The 23,739-nt window shown below is 38.7% G+C and overlaps 1 protein-coding gene across 2 annotated transcripts; it reads right to left on the bottom strand.

Moving 5' to 3' along the window:
* Nucleotides 1–8,978: 8,978 nt before the first annotated feature.
* On the bottom strand, nt 8,979–14,153 carry tank (TRAF family member-associated NFKB activator). 2 transcript variants are annotated; one of them, XM_044216494.1, is made up of 8 exons: nt 13,972–14,153; nt 12,832–12,973; nt 12,432–12,540; nt 12,184–12,254; nt 11,256–11,314; nt 11,026–11,144; nt 10,105–10,502; nt 8,979–9,432 (listed from the first exon to the last, which is right to left on the bottom strand). In XM_044216494.1, exons 2-8 carry the CDS (start codon nt 12,928–12,930, stop codon nt 9,262–9,264), a joined length of 1,026 nt encoding a protein of 341 aa, XP_044072429.1. In that variant the 5' UTR covers nt 12,931–12,973; nt 13,972–14,153; the 3' UTR covers nt 8,979–9,261. The 2 variants fall into 2 exon arrangements, with proteins under 2 accessions (XP_044072429.1, XP_044072430.1); XM_044216495.1 differs by lacking the exons at nt 12,184–12,254; nt 12,432–12,540 and having other exon boundaries at nt 13,972–14,152.
* Nucleotides 14,154–23,739: the final 9,586 nt, after the last annotated feature.

Raw genomic sequence — 23,739 nt, 5'->3', positions numbered from 1 at the left:
TTGACAAACTTTGCCAATTGTAAGGCTGATAAAGAAATAAATGTAGTGATCCTTTAGTTTTTTTTTTTTTTTTTTTTTACAATATGAATGTTTAATCCATACAGCCGCACAAGTGCTACAGGACACTGTATGTTTCAGAATGGCGTAGAGAAAAGAATGCATCACACAGTGCCACAATCTCACACTAATTAGAAAGATGAGAAATACAGACAGTACCGTATAATCAACAAAAAGTCCATCTTCACAGCCTCACCGGTATGCTCCAACAAGTGTGAACTACTGGCTGGTGTCCTACTGTTGCCTTTATAGCAGCCCAACACGCTCTCCGGCCTGCAGCATCTCCAAGAGCCTTTAGGAACTGATCCACTCTTTAAATGACCAGGAAACTAAGCCGCTACGCTGGGACAAAATTAGACATTGGACACCGTACACTGATTCGTGTATGAGAAAAGAACAAATACAAAAAAAAAGAAAAAGATAAATTATAGAACGACTACAAACGTTTGCAGCAAATGTGAGTGAAAACATGAAGATTAGTGCTGTGAGTGCAATACAGTGGGTGTGTTATCATATCAGCACTGCATTAGCAGGGAATGAATTTGCTTTCAAATTTTCACCCTGTTACCACACCTTGGTTGAAAGAGTTTGTGCCCTTTCACCACAAAGCTGGATTTCCAACCTTTAACTATCAGTTAAATCTGCTGTAAAGAGTCAGTTTTGAGGCAATTTGCACTTGGTTTGAGTTGATACTGAGATTCTGATAACTATCATTGTAAGTTGTCTTTTTAATTATCTGAGGGCATGGGTGACACCAAGGAAAGAATAAGATGATAACTGACTGAAACTGTGGACCTAAGAATCAACTGTCATTCATAATGGGGAATTTAATACAAAGTATATTTGTTGAAACAGATGCACAGACACACACACAATTATATAGACTATACAGTATACAGTGTGTAGATCATAAGATATCAGCAGATTAGACATATTTCTTGACATACACAAAACACTGTTGAAACACTGGATTAAAATATCTTGCACGTGCAGACTGTTGTAGCAACAGCTGGACATTAGAGACAAAGCAACATCACACAGGCCAGCTTTTTCCAGATCTGACAGCTAGATCATTTGAAGCTGACAAGATAACACTTAAATGCAAAGGTGACATGACAGTGTCTTCAGAGCCAGATGGATCGATACTCAGCTTGGCTCGTCAGGATCTGAGCAGTGGTTCTGCAGCCATGTTTTTTTTTTATGCTGCCGTTTTGAAAATAGGCTATCACTGTCTGGCACAATGTCTGGTACGTTATCAATGAGTAGATTTCCTTTCTTATGTTGCAACTGAAATATTGATACATTCAGTTCCGCAAAACAGCCCAGGAGTCCAGAGAAGATTCGGAAACCTTTTACTCATTTTGAAATTTTAGAAAAGCCTTAATAGCACTATAGTTTAGCTTAACCTATAGTTTGAGCTCTAGAAATGTTCTGCAAGGTGTAATGAGAGTAGCAACTGGTATCGCCAGAAAAAAATAGATATCCAGGTGACTCAAAAGCTCTATGCAACATGGTTTGATCAAATTGTAAACTAATTGGTGGCCATAATTATGAGACTAAAATGATCAATGATCTGTCAACTCGTAGTCGCTGTCAAAAGGCGCTCGAAGAAGCCCGCTTTTCCAAAACGTCCCCCAGTGAGACAGCCAAGAAGTCCCGTAGATCAGTTAGAAAAACTCGGCAAGTTGCCTTGGTGACCATCCAGGCTGCACCGACTGGCACTGTTTCTACACCCCCCCCCCCATCCACATCCACATCTATACACTTAAAATAAAAAATAAAAATCTATCTTTCAAATATTCAGCAGTCCCTTTTCCCTGGGAGAGGTAAGGAGTATTGTTGAATAATGCAGCCAGACAGGGATCTCCCAGAGCTGGTCTCTACAGGCATCACTGAATAGGTCTGATCCCACTTGAGTAGCATCTATCACTGTGACATCATCATTCACACAAGGAGATATGATAAGACAGTAGTACACTACTCTACTACTTGAGCCAACTATAAAGCAGGCAGTGGTGTTACTCATTTAAACCAATCTACTGGCCATCTGTTGATGCTAAAATCATGGTCTGACTGCCATTTCTAAATCAAACACCACAGTATGCCTTTATTGCTTTCTGCTGAATGCTAACATGTTTTCGAGAAGAAAAACAAAATTGGTAGCTTGCGAGACATTCGCATATTCTCTTTTACCTTGTGTGATTCTGGTGGGCGTGTAAACGTAAAAACCACAGGGACAAGCAGCCAAGGAAGAAGAAAACAACATCTACATGCAGCAGCAGCAGGTCTCTACCTTGCAGATTAGGGCACTGGGAGCACTTTGCAGGTTGTTGTCACAGGTATGACGAGGGAGAATTGCGCTTGCTATCCCCAGGTTACACAAGGTGTGAACAAAATATGCAGCCAATTTGTTTTGTGCAGAATTAGAAGGGGGAAAAATTACAGGAATATGCTTCAGTTTATCCATATCTGTCTCCCATTTGCTCTGGGTTGTTTACTATGATTATACCAAATGAGCTTGGAGGTATATCTGAACACGTATGTTCTGGTTCAAATGGTTATTTTAACTGGACCGTGAGTGACATCAAATCAACAACTAAACGCCAGACACAGCAGCAAGAAGAAACCCATCCAATCCAACGAGCTCAATCAAATCACAAGGACAAAGAGAGAGTGTGAGCATTGGCACAGGAATTACTGATCTTGGGGGAATTGGCAAGACCAACAGCAAGCAAGTGTATTACATATGGCGTGCCATTTTCACAACTTCCACAAAGAGAACACAAAAAGTGTTATATCTCACTATCTAAGACTAATAAACAACAACCCAGATATGCTGAATCTGTTTAATACTGTAACAAAGACTTGATGTAAACGGAGCTTGTGGAAGACTTTTCAGTGCCTGTCTAAGCTTAGGGTACAGCGACATGCTAAGCCGTGTAGTCTGAGCTGAGCAAAGACGGTAAATGAAGCCGTCCTCCCACTAATTCTATGAGGTGTCAGTCAGGAAACTGGCCTGCCAGGATGACTTTCAGCTTTAATCAAGCCAGATGGTTTCTTAACACTGAATAAATGAATTGATTTGTATCTAGCATCTCTAACAAGGTTCATATTTTTCCACGCATGACACAAAGGTGGTCTAGCATGAGAATAAAAGAGCTACTCAGGGATGTACATTGTGGATCTCCTCAGTCATTTTAACATGAATATGACTAACATCTTCGCAGTATTTGTATCTGTTATGTTGACAAAGTGTTAGGACGAGGCCTTTGTCGTCACAGTTGTACACAGCTCACACTTCAAGTGTTATCTGTTGTGTCCTAACCCACTACACTTTATTACTATGATTAGATGGATCACTGCCCTTTCCCTATGGTGTGAACTGTTATCAATTATGCAGACATATTTCAATTATTGTATATTGTTAAAGTACCTGTTAATTAATTGTGAAACTACTGTGTTATGGTGTGATTGTACTGAGCAATAACCACCTACTGTACACTTTTCAATTAGATCTGCGCGGCAGTTTTTCAGTCATTAAGCACATTTGGTGTAAGGATGTCCACCTTACACTCAGTCAAAGGTGTTTCTGCAGTTGCTGTTAGCCAGCAGCATCTCAGCCCCAATGCAAAGCCACTGCTGCATGTAAGAGGACTCCGAGGACAACACAAGAGTACCCACTGTGATTTTCACTGGGGATTTTGATATTCACACCTGTACTAGGTGTTGTTTGGGAGTCTGATAAGCATGTGTGAAACCAGAGGGGTGACTAGAATGGGGACCTTATTTGAGGGGACAGATCTTTTCAGAAATATCTATCAAAGACGGCACTGTTGTTTTTGTATTTTTATGTATAACAATAAGAAGGGACAAGGCTAATCAAGCACGGTGTATCTTAGATACCAGCCATGTGTCTAATTGAAGCTGCACATGGCCATATGGGCATGTGCGAAAAATAGAATGTCCAACAACTACATAAGGATTCAAGCAGCACGTGGAAAAATAAAATATTTCCAACATCACTGCCAGTCTGGTAGGCAGCGACTACGCAGCTCAAGAAGTGAGGATTTATCCCAAAGCAATTTCGGCAATTCATACAAAATTCTACTATGAAAGAAAATTTACCAAGCAGTGTGTAAGGCAAAATCTTTTTCAGTGTATGAAGAAATCACAGATCTTATCATTACAGGATCAGAGGCTGAAAAACAAAGTGCATGAGAGTTGCTCCTCCTCTCTCTACATTGGTGATGTTCAGAGGCAGCCTGTTATTGGAGGTGTTAATTGGCAAATTCAGTACAAGTCAAGAGCATGTTCCCTGTCGTCCTCGCCCAGCAAGGCTAGGTCATTAAACCGAGAATGGATTCTTTCATGCTGCCTTAACCCTTGAATTGCGAGTTACCATTCCGCAAACATCCCCATGCTCCATCCCACCCCCATGTGTCAAGGAGAAAAAACAGCCTACGCTGATTTAACGGCGACAATAAAATAACAGGAGGATGACATCTTGAGAGCCAGGCTTTCAGTCGCACAATTATTTCAAATTGGCAGCCAAATGTCTTCAAAAAGTTCAGAAGTTTACAAATGCCCAACACTCCAACCCTCCACAAGTAAACATAAAAAAGTAGTCTTTGCTGTGGTGGCTGAACAATGTGATTTTCAGAACAATGGCATCATCGGACTCCACCGATGAGTGTATTTTGCGTTCTGTGTATTGAACGAGCCCATGAAATGTGAGTCTCCTTTGGGGTTCTGGGTGCGATCTCACCACTGCCTCTGTCATCACTTGCTGTGACTGCCAAATCTCTGCTCCAGAAATCAGGGCTCTCAGACCAGCACTGAAACAAACACAATGGAGAGGGGCTGTTCTGAGACTTTGCACAGGCAGCGATGGCTTCAACACATTTAATCGAACACAAAGTCAGCTCCACCACTTCTGCACAGAGAGCACGAGGAGCCCAACGCATGGCAAGACAACTGTGAGGTGATACTCTCAGCTCGCAACGCCCTGAGAGTTGGCAGTCTCTCATGCCAACGGTGACCAGTGCACCGACAGCTGAATATGCTTCTCTCCTAAGTTGTTAATTATCGAAATGACATTGATGTGAAGAGGGCATTCTAGCCAGGTGACCTTAATCCACTTGCTGTCTCTGTGTTTTGTTTCCATTTGATTAAACCCTTTAACAATCTCTTTTTTTTCCTCACTTGTGTTACATCTTCTTGGCAATGGCACGATCTGATAAACATTGTTTAAATATTTAGAAAAGTAATTGTTGAAAATAATGACTTAGTGGAATGGCGCCTCATCTGTCTATTGTCTACTGTAATTACAATCCAATTACTGGCTAATAAAAAAAAAAAGATGTTTGTTTAAAGGAGTTTAGGTATTTAAAATATTATTGTTGTTTAAATATTGTATTTTAAGCACTAATTTCTTGATATCAATTAATGTCAGAAACCAGACTTACACAGATGTGATGTCTACAGGAATACAAGAACTATTGCTGGTCATTGTGTACAATATGTATATTTATTATATACAATATAAAAACTGTCGATAGGTGTAAAGAGCAAGACAGTAGGAAAGAAAAAGTATTAGTGAATAGCCATTCTTTTAACAAAAAAAGCATAATTAAAGGACAAATACGTATTTTTTGATAACATTAAATTCAGGTAGATTTACACTTAAAATTTGAAGCTTTTTCACTGTTTTGCAAAACTCAAACTGTAGACCTGTTTTACAGCTGTGTCTACAACCATTATGGATGTAAACAAACCTTGATTAGAAAATAATAGTAATTGTTGTCCAGTGTAAGTCAAAAGGCCTGTTGAGCAGTTTGGTAGTAATAACATGTCCAATGTTGATTTTTTTTTTAGGCTACCCTTTTGTGCATAACTGGATTATAGATTACACATTTAATGTAATAGTGCTTCCTGTTAATAAACAATGGATATTGCAATTTTACCATTAGACCAAAACTAATGTTTTTGACTGTGGTTATGAAAAGGTGTTATTATTCACAGAATGAGTGTAGATTTTAAATGTTCTTGCTCAAAAACAGAAATACACGGCTGCGTTCTCCATCTTTAAACACTATTGTTGCGCAGCGGCCCTGCTTGTAGCCGTATATGACTTATTTTATTCACTCTGAACACAGATGAAAATAACTTACAAAGCAGGTGACATGCTTAGAGATGTGCTGCATACATACAAACAAGCTTTGTTATATGCATCATATTTCATGAAATAATAATGCTAAATCTGATTTGTATTTTTTCTATCAATGAGTTTGGCAGAACTTATTCAAAACCTTAAAATCTCTTTTGAAAATCTTGAAAAGCCCTAACACAGTGTTATTTTTTCCCGTTTATATAGCATGTTTATGTTCCTTTTATTATGCTTTTACTGATTACATTTCTCATTTTTTTTCTCTGTCTTTGTTTATATTCATTATTTTAACAATAACGATTTGCATTTGTAGACAGTAGGTGCATTTATTAAGTGGCATGGACATTTGGGTGTATACTGTAGTGGGTATTTAAATTACACTGCCACTGCCTAAAATCTCAAAACTTATTCTATTGATTTTTAATTAAATTACCACATGTATATTCTGTATTACACCATAGTGATTATTTCACTCAATCCACTTAAAAACACTCCAGTACAATCAGCTCATCTTGCAAGTATACAAGCTGATGATGCAGGCCGCATAGACCAGTCTCTGCATAGGATAACCTACAAGCTTGAATAAGTGGTGGAAGAGAGCCAGCAGCTATACTGTGCGTCAGTTTCCTCCCTTTCCTCTCTGCTTAAAAATGACTGTGGTCCCCTGAAGCCGATGACTTCACTGTCTCCCCGAACTCTCTTCAGCACCGACTGGTGGTGCAGAAGCACTGCTGATTAGCATGCAGTAATGATGGTGAGCTGGGCTCCATTGTTCTAACACCTCCCCTCTCCTCCGCACCAATCTGTCACCATTCAGTGGGCTAGAGCTGCCTCAAATGCTTCTCTCCACAAATGAGATGGATAATTAGTTGCCCCTCACGAATGCTGCACTCTTCTCACCCCTGATTGCTTTCACCTTCTTGCTCCTGGCAATTTTGACACCTTGTAATCAGCCTGCTACTTCTCCATCTCAATCCATATCCTTTTCCTTTTTTTTTTCTTTTTTTTGTGGCTCTTAAATCTATTTCAGATCTACTGCTTCTGGTAGCAAATGTCACAAGGAGAAAGATGGCACATGTATCTCATATTCTACTGGAAATGATGGCAACAACAATGCCTTAAAACTGTGGAGTGGAGTTTTCTCAAACAGTTCACATTACTGTATACAAAAGCGAGTAAATATACAGTGTACAGAAACACACACACATACACACACAAACCTAGCTGTCAGTACGAGTTTCCTCTTCCAAATAACAATGAATGACAACATAATTATGAGCAAGCAGCTGTTCATGATCCCAGAGAGAAAAGCATGCAGGGCTGCGCAATGTTCGACTTTTCACAGATTAACCAGAGAGGATCATTAGGGATATGTATTTGCCAAAAAAATCTGAATAAATTCTCCCCTCAGTGTTCATGATGTGATGTGAAATGTAAAATTATGTGATTTATGTCACTCCAAAATGAACATGCATTACATTTAGCATCAATCAATATGTGATATTCACCTTTGTAAATACAACAAATGACATGTATGACGACTCTTTTCCTTCACATAGACAATGTGTTTTAGTAGCGCTCTTCTATCTTAGTCTAATGATTCACTAGTTGGGAATAGTTGATAGCATTACTACATCATAGCTTTTACACCCTTCAGAGCTATTTATGAAACAAAGTGAAATGCTCAGCGCCAAGTATCAGTTAAGGTTGAAATAACAAATCAGTCTATTAAGCATTATTTGATTATGAGAAGTGAGTTATAATGCCCAACACTTGTAAAAGGAAAAAAAAATGGTTGTTTGCAGTCTTCACACCAGCGCATCTACCCAGCACAAGTGTTACCAGCCCATAGCTGAAGAGCTGCAAGGTCCTCTCTGCACAACAAACGTGTTCCAACAAACAGTGTCCTCAAACATCATCACACTGAATGGTGAAAATCACTGCAATTGTTTGCAAAGGTGTGAATAAATACTGTAGAAGTCAAAAGCTGATGCTGCTGTTTAGAAAATACTCAGGTTTAGTCAAATGATAGATACTGTACATACTGTAAATGTACTTTCACACAGTGACTGAAACATCATCTGTTTCCAAATTACGATTACCTGTATTTAACTCTTCAGTTTCTTTAATATTTTGTGAAACTCTCATATTTTTCCACAATTAATCCTATGTAGCCTATAATGTCATCTGAAACTGGCACACACCTAGAATGTCTAATTTTATCACTTTGTATAGCGTTATTGGAGTAAAAACGTCATATCAAGTTCATTTACCCATTAAATAAATATTAATATAATACAGTATAATATTGCCTAAGGTAAAACCATTATTATACAAATAGCAAGGTAAATGGGCATCTAATTGAACAATGAGCATGTGCCTAATGTTATGTGTTGCCATCTGGGTAGAGAATTTTAATGAACACATGGCATACTAACTTTTAAAATGATTTCAAAGTTGGAAATAACAAACACATAAAAAGGAGGCAAGGGTGTCGTATTTCAGCAGAAATCATTGCAAATTTCAAATTTACAAAGCAAATCTTCATCATTATTTGCCTAAGAATGAATGTCTCTCTAGAGGAATTGTTGCATGTTATTAATGCAAATGATGTTTTAAAATAAAATTGTATAAACATGTTAAAGAAAGTTAATAAATACACATCTTGTCCGCCTTATGTCTTTATGTAAGGACACAGAGTAGTGCAACCTGTTTTACTTTTGCATGTTGAAAACGATTCAAATGATAAAAAATGTTGCAAGAGTAAATGTCGGCTTTATTTGCTCATATATACCATATTATGCATCAACGTCACTTAGTACTAGAGTAAAATCTCAGCGTGATATTAGAAAAAATATAATGGGCAAGAAAGTGTACCATTCAGTTCTTCAATATTAAATAAATGGATTCAAGTCTTATTGCAGTGTCATTTCAAATCCAGTACAGCGCATATACTTCATGGCAGGCAGGACATGACCATGAATACAGTAAGTCTTGGAGTAGTTGTGGCCTTGGCCTGTCAGTCTCTGCTTCCACTGTCAATTGTCGGCTTCATTCTTAGGCGAGAAATGCGAGTAGAGGTGGCTGTTCATTCGGTCCTGAGGAACCACAGCGTGGCAGAAAGCACATTTATTAGGACTGCTGCTCTGAGGCGTCGCCAGCTCTGTTCCCGCGTCAACTGCATCACACAGCTCAGGGCTCCAGAGAGGCTGCAGAGCAGGATGAACCAAAGAAAACAATATATTATTCATGCTCTAAACAATCCTTACACTCACTCTATTAAAGCACGCTGGACCACTTGGCCTTCAAGTTGAAGTATCTGTTGCTTTAAGGAACATGTCCTCTGTCAACCCAACAGTCTACAATAATCCTCAGTGACAGTAAAGGCAAAAGGCTATTTAATTTCAAGTTTTTAATTATCTTACTATTTATGTGTTCATCCAAACTATCAAAACAGTCTTGCCTACTATAAATGCCCGTGTTGATGTAATCCAGGCAAAGAATCATATTATGAAAAACTGGACCAACTTTTAGATCTTACTGCATGTCATTCACAATTTTTTATTAGGCATTTATACACATCAGCAAATAAAATCCCACTTAACCATCATACTTGTTTCATCAGATTCAGACACCGTAATGTGCTTCCATCTGGCTCACACTTTCCAGCAAAGATGCCAAATATAACCAGAGCATCCATGCTTAAGTAAAAAAAAGATTCAGCACACATTACACAGTAATACGTTTCAAATTAAGCCAAAGGGATTTTTTTTTTTTTTTTTTTTTGGACTTCACACTGTTTCACTCCTCCATTAGCAAAGACCAATCAGAAACTGATAATTTGCTACTAGTTTTCTCAGACCTTCTCCTGTGATTCTCACCTGCTGGGGTCCCCGCACACTCTCCTGGGAGAGCGAGGATGATGTTGAGTGGGAGGGGGGTGTAGGGTAAACAAAAGGCATGGGCAGTTCCACGGGCTCCTCCTCTGTCAGTGTGGAGGGGACAGTTCTGAGAGGCTGCTTCATGGGCATGGTCAGACCAATGTGTCTCTCTGGAGCACTGTTCAGGAAGTCATATTCACTGTCCGCAGAGGGCGGGAATTTGACACTGAGTTTGGTGAGAGAGTCTACTAAGTCCCTGTCCTCGGGGCTGGCGCCGCGGGACGCCAGAGACGTGGGCGGGAGTGGGATATCCACTGCTGACCTTAGCGTTGAGGAAAAGGGTGTCTCTGCCTCTTCTGTACGGTCTGTGCACTGGATGGGCATGGAGAACCACTGATCTGTCAGACGGCAGAAAAACATGAGATTTTACATAGTTTTTGTCGACGTATTCCAGCGCTGGCTTTAAGGACATTTGAGCTTGGCAATGATTTGAGACGTTGCACACATTCAAATATAATCCGGGTCCTTTCAATACGTATATATAACAGAAAAATATTTGTAATCACACTTTGTAATTATTATATGAATAATTATGTTGATATGATTAATTATACAGCTAAAGCCTACATCATGCATTTGTCAGTGGAATTATTAAATGTGTTTATCCACACTATTTTCACAGAGGTGGCCAGCCATAGTTCAAAAGGGCAATGGGATATTCAAGTACAGTCCTCGTTAAGGTGTCGCCATCTAATTATCTTAAAGAACAAAGCAAAAGCTAGTAAACTCATAGGTTATTACATATACAAACCTATTTCAAATCAACACATTTTCTTTTATGTAATTGAATTAAGAAAACAATTGGATTTTGGTTCAGGCCTTAAAAAATGGCAGATAATATTTGGCAAATATTAATATTACCGTTTGATGTATCATTTCCTCCATGGAATCTTTTTAGGTGATCTTTTTGTCTTCTGGTTAGAGACCGAATCTGACGGAATTTCCCTTGAATTGCTTCAAATGCATCCAGCATGTCCTGACTGACAAGCAAATAAATACAGAGTAAGAAAAAAAATCCATTCATTAACTGTAATGTCAAAAATGTAAATAAAAGAAAAGAAAAAAGTCTTTGTACTAGGAGAGACACGTACTAGTCAACGCTGCTGTTGACTGGCATATTAGGAGCAACAGCAACAGTGCCCATTTTCTCCTGAAAAAAGACACATTACATTGATAGTGATCATTAACAACAATTATTCAAGGGCATATTGATAATACATCTGCAGTTGTATTCACACATCACAAATTTATATTTACTAGTAAAAAATGTTTCCAGGCCCTGTTAAATAATAAACAGCAAAGCTCAAGCTGCTGAACTGTGCAGCGATATTATCCTCTAGCACCATCTGGTGAAGTAAAAGTGGATACACCTTGTGTGGAGTAAAATAGAGTTGGATACTATTAAAGCAGCAATGTAATACCTCAGGTTTCCTCTGTTGCTTGAATCTTTGGAAGACAAATGAATGGAAACATGATAAAACGATGAAAGCATGGACATTCTCTACTGATCAGAGCGAATGACTGAACAAGGAGAGAATTTCTCTTAACTATCATGTATAATCTGCAAACTGCTTTAGAGCTGTGTGAACAAGAGTTAGAAACACTGGGAAAAAATGTTATATTTGCAGGCTGACTTGTGCTGTACAGCCAGAGAGCTACTGAGATAAAAGAAAAAGTCACTTAAAGGATGATGCTAAGACCTTACAGTCACAAAGACAATGCTCAAAAGTTGTCTGACATTATAAATTATATATGGATCAACCATATTTTGAGCCTCATAGTTACTGCTATATTAATTTTCTATCACTGTTCCTTTACAATCCTTGTCGACACAAGTGCAACAACATCAAGCAGAAGTACTATCAGCTTGTGTGTTTGTATGTGAGAGGAAGCTGCATGTATGCTCGTGTGTAATTTCATGTGTGAGAATGAAGGAAAAAAATAGTTTTGGGGCCAACAAATTGCAGTTTTCACATAGTGTAGACACAGAAAGAGTACACTGTAGCACAGCGAACATACCAGGTACTGTACTTTCCTATAAGCGCTGGCCCCATCAAGGAGATGGTTGCAAGGCTCACATTTCATCTCTCCTTAGAACCCAAAACAGTGAAAATTAACAGTTTGTACAGGAGGCAATGCTGGATGAAACAGATCCATTACAAAATCCATTACAATTTGTTGTCAATTTCAATGCCAAGAATGCAATGCAAGAGTACATTATGTTGTTGGCATATAAGCAGAGAGATCATCAGGCACGTCTCACTAACCTGATGGTTGCCTTGTTGCTGATAACTTAGCTTCAAGTTTTGAAATCAACTGCTGCTGGTCCTCTATTTGCTTTTGAAGTTTTTGAGTGTATCGCTCATAATATTCAGTCTGTAAAAATGAGGTTTCTGTTATTTTTATTTTTGCACCAATATCTGCAATCTGGTATATGCCTATATGTCTGTGTGTGTCACATTTTCATATACATGTATAACTAATAATCATGTTTTCAAGATTTCTTGCTGTTTGACAAAAATAAAAACAAGTATACACACTTTCACTAGGTTAGTTAAAAAACACCGGCAATGCAAGCTACTCTGTGACCTAGTATTGGTGATATATTGGTAATGTTTGGCTCATTTCACACACAGTTTGAAAAAGTTACTCTCCTCACGTCGTTACCATTTGCTGCAGCTCCTTTTTAGCATTGTCCTTTTCAATGGAGACCTGGCGATAAGCTTCAAAAGCTTTGTTGAGCTGGTCTCCGATGTTCCTTTCCATGCCGTGTGCTCCACAATCATCACTGACACGGCAGACATGAGCCCTATGAGCGAAATCCCAAAATGTTTTAAAACATACCAACAATTCACTCCAAAAAGAAACACACTCCCAAAGACAGCACTTTAAAAAAGTATTGAGTTAATGACCCTTTTTGCTTGTTTTATAATGTCACCACACACAACGGTCAACTTGTCTTCACACGCTTTAAAAATAATAAAATGAATCAATAACTCTTTAAAGTGGTGTCAAATGTTTTGGTTGATTTAAGTAAGCTACTGATGCAATGACAAAACTGAGTAAACATACTTCCTAATCTGCACTTATTACCAAAGAATATTGGCAGTTCCGGTGGAATATTATCTTACATGCAAAAGCAAAATTGTATTCACATTTCAACAATCGATGCCTTGCTCTGGGTCTGTGAGAAATTATGTGCTGTAGATGATGATGAGCAGCTGAGCTATTTTAAAGTAATGACAAATAAATACAGTTACTCAATGCATTTGCAATTTCTTGCACAACTAGTATTAGACCACTGACCTAAACAATCCTTACACTTTTGTCTTCTCTTGACCAGAGTCAGAACTGACTTTCAAACAAGTTTTGGACAATTTCAGCACCATACCTACTGTTGTAATAATTTACATGGACGCGTTGAGATGATGTAAAACAAGAAAGAGGCTGGTGTCAGTTTCACCCAGAGCTGCTCATCAATTATTGATCAATCTTCATTATAAATGGCATAGTAACACACTACCTGTCAGTGATACTACACACCAGCGGCTCCTGGATGAAGCCACAGTAAAGCCTAACCTACAGGCTGAGTTAGAAGCGGACATTAACACTAACGTTGGAGCCTAACGACACAGAGCAGTGGAGCGCTTTAAAGTGTCATAAACCTAAACCTCCGCACAGTTCCGTATTCTTTAAACCGTAACTGACCGGTAGCCATAGCTCATTCAACCGGTGGTGGATAAAGCGACCGAGCAACAACTCCCCAGATAAGTTTCCCTCTCCGCCAGTAAGTGAGTGTCCTCTTACCTTCATTCGAGTAACTGTTAAAGTCGAATTTATTGTTTTGAAACGACCGCAGCGTCGTCGCCTAATCTTCAGATGCAAAGTTACGAAGCGCTGGAGAGGATATGGCAATGTCTGTTTTACATAGCCTAGTTGAGTTGGGAACTTCCCTCGGGGAATCCCCCTGCTCTGTAGACTTCCGCCTTTACCCGACACTGGCCAATCAGCGCGGAGCTCGGAGGAGCGCTGGGTGGTTAGCTGGTTGAGGGTTCTTCCAGCCTACGCGTCTGCAGGCTGTTGTGCATGTGAAAACTGTCCCCAAAGTAGAGTTATGCTGTGCTCATTTTAGTCCAACATTTTTTATTACATTATTGAACGTTCAACAAGTTCTGTCGACAGAATTGAGCCTGCCTGAGCATGGCCGGATTAACCTGTTAGGGGGCCCATGGGCCAAAATTTGCAGTTGGGCCCCTATTGTGGTCATTTTATTAAACACTACTTTATTATTTAAGAATATGTACCATCGTGCAATTAATTCAATTACCAAAACAATGAAAGTTGGTAACAGGCAATTCAAGTCTATTTGTATAGCACCTTTCAAGAACAAGGCAATTCAAAGTGCTTTACATACTGACATAAAAGGTATGAAGACAAGATATAACATATATTATATACTGTCCTTGTCTCAAAACTTTGGAATAGTTTATCTCTCAATTTAAGATCAGCAAACTGAAATTTAAAAAAATAACTTCTTAAGAGTCAGATATTCCTCACTTTTTGCTTTTGTTGATGTTATTTCTGCTTTGGAAATATTTAGGAAGTGAAAAATCTCTATGACTGTTCTATCGTAACTGAATCCTTTTTCACAGGACACATTTTGACATAATAGGAAAATCACAGGTGTAAATAATAAAATTTACAATTACTGAATTTCATTTAGCTGCTTCAGTCTAAGGGTCCTGGTATTGCCCATGCTGACTCTCTGTCACACTGTTATGGCTTACTGGGGCATTTTAATAGAGAAGAGCCATTGTTAATGATATTAGTAACACCTGTGCTTTTCCTGCTATGACAAATCAAAATGTCTGCACCAAAAAAGGCCTCTAACTGAATGTCTGTGTGCTTATCTTTGTCTGATGTTTCTTCTTTTTTAAATGTTATATATGGAAATGTTCATCTTTCTTTTTCTTCTGTATTCTGTGTGTGCACATGTGACATAGCTGACCACTGGGCTCAGTTTAAACATTGTTAATTTAGCCAACAGTGATGTCAGTGTGTACTGAATGCACGATGAGTACAGTAGATTACAGTAGATTTGGTCATCTGTTCCACTTTACTCCTTGAAAACCACCATTATGAAGAGAAAACCGCAAAACCCACAATTCCTAGCCTTGATGGGTTACTTCTGGCAAAGTTTACTTAGCTTCCACCACACAGTAGTTGACCAAAGAGACAGTGAACTGGGACAACAGGTTAGCTAGTAAAGCATGAGTTCGGTACAGAGCAGGACCTCAGCACAGGGGAGCACACACGTACGCTCATCCAACAAATTTCTGCAAATGTGAGAACACATAAGACGAGTATTTAAGGAAAAATAATATATATAATATATTCTTGACAAAACAATTCACATGTGCATTCAGTGAGCTTAACTTGACTGTTCAACAACGAACATTACCATTATGTAAAGGTGTGCTTTGCTGAGCTATGGTGCCCCCTGGTGATATTTATGGTTAAAAAAGCAATTTGTAGCCACAATTTATACCACATGGGATCAGGTTCTTATGTTGTGGCCAAGACTCAGTAACATGTGATGTTAAGGCCTCCTTATGCTCCCTCCAATGCACTTCTCAAAACCTGTTCAGAGCCAAATTTATGAAATCCCTAATGAGAAAGAAATGTTGAATGATGATGGTAGAATATTTAATTGTTAGGAAATATTGGGCCACAGCCACAAGTGGACGATTAGTGCACATTACTGTACATGGTTGCACTTCTTTTGCAGCATTTGTTTTCATTTGGCATTGATATAGACTGTTAACCTTATGTTGTTTGGGCATAAAACATAAACATTCATACATGAATACTGCAGTAGCTTAATTTACCCAGACAGTTTTTTTTTCAGGCACTGTATTACTCATTCTAGTTTTGTTTTCTTTTTCGATATATTCTTTTCACTTCTTTTAAAACCCAACGGGCTACCTTGGGGTCTCTCTGCGTTCTTAATGCCATACATGTATATTAGTCATTTTCCTACATGCATCCCTTTTTTCAGCATGAACCTACAGTAAGTGAATAATGATGCAATACTCTGTCCTGGTGACATTATGGTTAAAGCTCTTCCTGTTTCTATATAACTAATGCTTTTACAGTTCACCAAACCTCTGTTGTTTTATGTAGAGGTATGGCTGCACATGTTGTAGGTTTATATTTCTGATTTGTATCCCCTCTGACCTTGACTAGATGCACCCATGTGCCAGACTGTATTGTGTGCCACAGTGAGAGCTCTCTCCCCAGCAAAGGGCAACCCAAGAAATACTAGCAGCACAAAAAGAAAAACCAGTAGATGGCAGCTAAGAGTGACTTATTGAGATGCAGTATCTTCTTAACTTCCTTACAGTGGCTTTAACCTTAAGTTATTGAAGATTCTCAGAGTATTGTGTACAGTCCACTAAAGCTATAAAACCAAGTGAATATGGTCATTTATATTTGAAGTGTCAGCATGGTAGTAGTGTAAAATCAAAAAACAGATCCCCATTGTGCTGATATCCACAATTCCCATGTAATATTTTCCAAATGTACATTTGCCAGTTGGTAGTAAAGGTGTAACAAGCTTTTTAATAATTACCATAATACAACTGAACTGATATCTTACTTTATTTAAAGCCCCTCACTGGGAATGTGGAAAAATCACAAGTTGATCTAATGAAACTTTATCTTTATATAGATCATCCAATATTTTTCCAATTTACAAGTCAATATTTTAATAATTGTGATATTTACTGCAGATGATAACATCATCATTCGTGAGATTTCCAAACATGGCTCAACTTGCTTCAGATTTTCATCGTGATGCATTTGAAATATGTTGATCAGTTGGCCTACAGTACTTTTTGTACCTTTCTCATGGATATGTGACAGCGTCTCCTGGGGATATTATTCATATTTCATTTCCTAACTTTCTCACACGGCTGTCTATTACCTCACCTCACCATGGCCAGGAGGCACATATGCTGGAATTTATTGCCTTTCTGTGAAAGAAACCAGGGTACAGGTTTCATTTTTGTGCTCGGAAAGAAACAATGTTCAACAATTTCTATTTCAAAATCAACTAATGTCAATTGCTTAAAATCATTTAAATTGTTGTACACAGGGAGGTATGTGTTAGGTTAAATTAGCCAACAAAGTTTTCTCAGTCTCAGTCTGTAACTGATTTAATCCAGAACTGACTACAAATGATAGAGCAGGATAAGTGGATGAGCATTTCTTGTCTCCATTATCAGTATGAATTAGTGCAGACCTTCATGTGGCCGGTCCAGCACAGTGGGACTCTAATCTCCTCCAAGCATCGTTTTTTTAGAGTCCTGCCACAGAGGTTGTCGTCTCTGACCCTCACTGACATTCCTCCCTCAACCTCTGCTCCTGCTTGGAATGACTTACAGTCCCAGAGTGCTAAAAACAACCTCAGTTCATATTTTAAAAACTCTCTTTCACTTATTTTCCATGGTTGCTTTGAACTCTGGATTTATGGCAATCTGACATAACTCTTGTCTTGTGGGTCTGATAAAGAAAAATGTCATTTAGACTGTGGTATACTGATAAGCAATGATTTGATAATTGAACATGGGGTGAGGCATATGAGTAATTTCAATGACCACACAACCATTCATACCAGTTCATATTTTCTCTTTCTGTTCAGTCCTCAATCCTCCCTTTGTTCATCTTTCCTGAGGAGGAAGTTCTATTATGCAGTCGGCTGCTCAGGATATTAATATGTTACAAAAAACCATCAGAATATCAGATGGCAGAAAAAAATCAGGAATTTTGATGCACTCTTTATCAACTTACCTGTCATGCCTGGGTGAGAGTGAACAACACTAAAGACGAGAAAAGTGCAAACATGATGAGACAGATTTATGAATACTCCCTTCACTTTCATGTGGCAATTTGGTCTGTTTGATCGGTCTCTCTCTCTTTCTCTTTTTTTCTTCCAAAGTAAGTACTGAATGCACCACTCTCCCTTGTGTGACTCATAAATCATAATTGCCTCCACAATGCATTACTGTCAACTACAACACTCACATAGGCTGAAAGGCAAGTGTGCCCTCATTTATCTCGCAGAGAAGCATTTCTGTCAACAATATGTACATTTCCTGCATTGTGAGACCTCAGACCGCAGTGTATTACCACTCCAATAACCCATACTGAAGTTTTGAAAAGAAAAAGAAGAGGAATATACTGGGTGCTTCATGTTTATTATAAACTATTGTTGCCTTCAGACCTGTAATCAATCTTTGTTACATGTAGCCACTTAAAACAGATATACTGTAGGCTATATGCTCAATGTACACAATAAAGTGTGATGTTTTTCTGTTGAGAAATGAGTCTCCCAACGTGATTTTTGTCTAATACCCTGACCTCACCACTTCCAAGAGGACATCAATGGTGCAGAGAGGCCTCATACATTTTCAGCAGCAATGATCTCTGGGGAGATGTGGTGTCCTTTTCCAGCATCATCCAGCTTGCCCTGAAGAAGACATACGAAAGGGTCAGATGTGTTTTTTGCCCTTTGTCCATTATCGGACAATGGTGCATGTGGTTTATCTAATGATCTGTGCCCCCAATATCCACGATTAGTAGGATGAGTGGATTATTTGTATGCAAAATACCACAATGTATCAACTGATGTGATCATCTAATGCCGTATTCCCCAAGCAGGCAATCCCATTGTCCTTTGTGACGTGTCAGTGGTGAAAACGATACTAAAGCTTGGTGTTATAGGGGGCCCTGTTCTAGATAGACATCACACTGGAGCCTGGTTGGAGCTCAGCAGTAAATCTTGAGCCAATGAAGGGTCCATCCATGTTTCCTCTGAGTCTAGCAAAATAAACAATCTGCTGTAGGTCTGCAGAAACGCAAGATCAGACAGAGGGGGCAGAGCTGAGGACTCAGGACTCACTGAGGGGAGGGGGGAGAGGAGGAATGCAGGGGGGAAACACATAGATCAGATTTCAGGAGCCCAGAGAGAGGTGGTGGAGAATGGAGAGAAACCTTGCTATAAATGAAAGGAAAAAATATATATAAAAATACAATTTCTTCTTTACGCTCTTTATTTTGTCCTTTCACACTTTTTCTTCATACAAATACTTGCATTATGCGTAGTATTGTTAATCCGAATTGTAGTGCCAAAACAATTTATCTCACTATGTACCATTTGTGTTTTTTCCTGGAATATGTGAAAGTAGATGTGCATGGCATCAGAGCAGACCACTGAGCCACCTTGGTTTCCATCAGAAGCTAAAGCCGCACACAGTATTGTTTTGGTTTACGCTCTGGCCTCAGGGGCTTCCTGCTATTTGAAGAGGGTGGGGATGAGTATGTTGAGAAACTTGAGAAGATTCTGTAGTTCTGAGAATATTATACAATTTCTCATTTATTCTAAATCTTTATGGAGCATTTTATGATTTTTGGACTCTTATTGACTCTTGTAGGCTAAGGTATTTTTTACAGGCCAAAGTCCAGGGAGGATCAAAAACATACAACAAATCTATGGAGTGACCTAAATATGTTGCTCTTAACAGTTTTTGACTATGCAGAAACTGCAAGAATACTTTCCTGTCAGCTTATAGAATTTCCTGATCGATAGCGAGAAGAAGTTTTCTCCCTGTTTCTGTTACATTAGAGCTAAACCACAAACCCCTCATTGAACAAAATGTAGTTTATACTGTGTGCAAGGCAATGGGTAACAACCAAACTAATTCTAACATCCTTGAACATCTCTTTAATAGTCCTTTAAAGAGTTGATTAACCATATATCCTTCAAGTTACTTCAAGTATCACTGAATCACTATAATACCAAAAATTAGTTTTGTGTCACCTCTGTCAACAGAGTTCTTATTTTAAACACAAAATTTCCACTTTTAGTCAAATTATATTTTACCTTATTTAACTTTATGCTAATCCTCATTTTATTTGACTGATGTCAACAGTCAAATTCCCCCAAAGTGAGCCTACATTGTATTACTGGTTGTCCTCAAACACATGCATTGATTTCTAATTTGTCAGTATAAGATAAGGCATTTCACACATCCAAAATCAATAGTCATGTGGACGGGGAGGGTCACAGCGGTGTGTTTCCCACAGCAGGGTGAGGTGATATGGATGTGACGGAAATATCTGAATACTCCACTCAATGCTTTTATTTCCGTGGGAAATGTTGGCATCAACAAATATTCCCTCACTATTACTATTCCCAGTACCTGCAAAGCAAGGTGTTGGGTTGCATATACTGTATGTTCTCAAGGGATTGGTTGTACTTGATGTGGCATGTGGGATGATCACAATCGACTGTATATAGATCTCATCTCTATAAGCTGTACAAATACAGCCTGCAAAAAGCTGGATTCTTGTTGTTGCAGTTGTGATGTAGATACTGTATTTGCTCTTTTGTCCTGACTAAACACTGAGCACAAGTTGGCATCTGTTGATTTTCCAAACGCTCTCAATCATTTTTAGATTATAGCAACTGACTAGAGAAGATAATAGCCTTATAGAGCAGACTAAATGTCAGTTTTGTCGCTTTGTAGGGTAAAATAGTGCAAAAAGTAAGTGGAGATGGAACAAAACTGAAGAAGTGAAAGGGCATATGAGGTTAAGAAGAAAGTCCCTAGCTACCCTGCAGGCATCTCGGCTCAAATAAAGAGCCCTCTAGTGCGCTTCATTACCGAAGATCATGAAAATTTTATCAGCAGGAAAGTTAAAGCTTAAGGCTCCAGATAGACAATTTCTACCAGCAACAGGAAACACAGAGGAAGCATTCACACTATCAGTTATCCTATGTTGAAAGTAGTAGAAAACATTCTTTTTGGCGCATAAGCACATCCTTAAACACACTTCCTCAGGGGTTCTCAGTGAATGGACTATAGAATAGGGCCATTCATTCATGGCGTCTCTTTTGATTATAAGGGATGATAGGATTCATCTGAGATTATTCAACTGCTTACCAGATGACCAAATAAAGCATTAGTGTATAAAAAGTGAAAATGCAGGCAACAAAATAAGTTTGGGTTTTGGGGAGATTTCTGATGTTATGATACAAACATTGCTGCAAAGTAACAAAGCGCTACCTGTTATGCCATATAAACTGATGTGCAAAATGTTACTGTGTCAGAGTCTCCTGCTGTGATCCCCATAAATTTTATCCCACAGTGAGCTTTCTTGGTCATCACAATAAACATGTATTTATCTTAATAATGAATTTGACCTCAAACTTTTAGGAACGAATTGTAAATGCTGTTCCTGAGAGATGGACTGTGCTGATTTCATTTTCGCTCAAGACTATTTTATAATAAAGCATGCCATGTATATTGATTGCACAGAGATAACAACTCTTAGCAAAGTAGTGATAGTTTGGTAATATTTTGGTGAGAGTTGATGGCAGGCTGCCTCCACCAAAGTAAACTTTAAATCATTGTCAAGATGAATGCATTGACTACCATGGAGAGAATGTGGACAATGGCATTATGCTGAGGCTGAACAGCACCATACAATGTTTACAATAAAGTTTGGAGAGTTGCCTGGCAGCAGAATGTACACAATGAAACAGCCCAGTGGCGCTGCTCTTTATGTCAGTGTCAGGCCTTTGTACACATATGACTCTCATTCTCGGGACATTTGCCATGAGAAAAATGAGGGCCAAGCTGCACAATACCAAAACCTTTCCTGCTGCTGTCAAGTATTTCCTCTCATATATTAGAAAGTATTCAGCTTTAAATATGTGTGTAAAAATGTCAGTGAGGAATATGAATACAAACCATTTATCATACACTTATCATAACATTGAAAAAGAAGACTACATTGTGTGATATCATGTAGGCCTATAATGTATTAAACCATTTGTATTTGCAACCCTGTCTTTATGATCACTTCATAAAGTGGTTATAAGGAAAAGTGTTGTCAGGGATCAATAAAAGTGAATTGTCATCTACCATCAAAGCTTCTTTTCATAGAGAAATAACTTGAGATGTAATAAAGATCATTTCACACATCAGATGGCTGCAGTGATTTTCAATTTCCTGTTTCTTGATTTCTAAATTGCCTTGCCACATGTTTTGTACAATAAGTTAACACTATGAAAGTCATATATATATATACCTAAACCTAAACCTGCCTTCACCAGTGTGATGATATCCAAGTTGTCCATTGCTGTGAATCAAACACAGATTATGTACCACATAATGGATGGTGGATTATGAAAGACCATCTAGTCATTTCAAACATCTAACCACAATCTCTAATGTATTTCTTACTCATTCAAAAAGAGCATCCTCAATTGTTCATTATTACACACAGAACCAGTAAAGTGAGTCATTCATTTTTGGATAACTGAGCAGGGTTGTCATGAACACCACCCCCACATCAGCACCTCAATTATAGACCAGAGTTGTGAATGTGGCATTTTTTCTGTATGACCCACACACTTAGGCACTCACAATTCCCTTTTTGTGGGTAATTTACAGCCAAAAGTCAGGGGGAAATGAATCTGCTTCTGCCAAAGAGGGGTTGCACGCCCCAAACCTTCCATCGAGGCAGGAAGGCACAGAGCTGTTACTAAAAGCTTCCTGGAGCTGCTGAAACTCTGTGCAACACTGATTGAGGCACTACCATTTCTCAGGAATTTAACACACAGAGGAAGTGAGGAGAAATGTCTCTCTCTGCCTTTCACAGAATGAGCTGTGAGACTGTAATTGCTGTTGTGATTTGTGAGAACAAAACAGAGAGCAACGCTTTCTTCATATACCTCAGAGTTGTTTGCAGGTAGAGACTGTTTTCATTAGTTCAGGGAAGAGTGAGAACAAGTAGCACAATGTCCTAAAATAACCTCACTCTCTTATTTCCCTTGGAAATACCCAGTGTGTGTGTGTGTGTGTGTGTGTGTGTGTGTGTGTGTGTGTGTGTGTGAGTGTGAGCTTGTGTCTCTGTGTGTCTATGGGTTTGTGTCTTAGTGATCTTGTAATCTTTGCATCTATGCATGTTTGTGCCTGTTCGAGTGATTATGCATGTGCAATCTAAACCTCCATCTATAATGAAAGGACATCTTCTTCAGGAGAACGGCGCTCTCTGGAAATCTATTTGTTCCTCTGTTGGCAAAAGCTGTCCTTTCATATCAAAACAACATGCTTGAAGTGATTTAATGGTATATTGTATGTACTGTAGGCTTTACATATAAAGGAAATATTCATTCCAGGTCCTGGTTTCCTAGAAATTGTTTAATTATGGTAACCCTCAAAATGATTCTACCTGTGATAATAACATTAATTTACAATATTATTAGATACATGTGCAGGTTTATTTAGGTGTTATTATAGTGCTACACAAACACAGAGATAACCTTTCCTTTCACTGTTTCATAAAAGGTGGTGGTTCAATTGCCTCTCTGTGTACCCCGCCGCCCCCCCTTTAGTACCCTGAGCAGAGTGCTGAATCAGACCTCTCTCCCTTTCCTCTAATGCTGACCCGTTGACTCCTGTTGGCCTGGTGAACTTCTCTAAATGCTCTCCTGGTGACCCTGCC

This window comes from Siniperca chuatsi, linkage group LG12 (assembly GCF_020085105.1).
Source record: "Siniperca chuatsi isolate FFG_IHB_CAS linkage group LG12, ASM2008510v1, whole genome shotgun sequence".
NCBI classification, from domain to species: Eukaryota; Metazoa; Chordata; class Actinopteri; order Centrarchiformes; family Sinipercidae; genus Siniperca; species Siniperca chuatsi.
The sequence above is the reverse complement of the archived record's forward strand: the minus strand, read 5'-3'. Positions and strand labels throughout refer to the sequence as shown.

Coding starts and splice junctions, on each gene's coding strand:
- tank (XM_044216494.1), bottom strand. CDS start 12,930: ATGGAAAGGAACATCGGAGACCAGCTCAACAAAGCTTTTGAAGCTTAT. Junction 11,315..12,183: donor ATAGGAAAGTACAGTACCTG/GTATGTTCGCTG, acceptor GTCTTTTTTCAG/GAGAAAATGGGCACTGTTGC. Junction 10,503..11,025: donor AGGAAATGATACATCAAACG/GTAATATTAATA, acceptor GCCGTCTGACAG/ATCAGTGGTTCTCCATGCCC.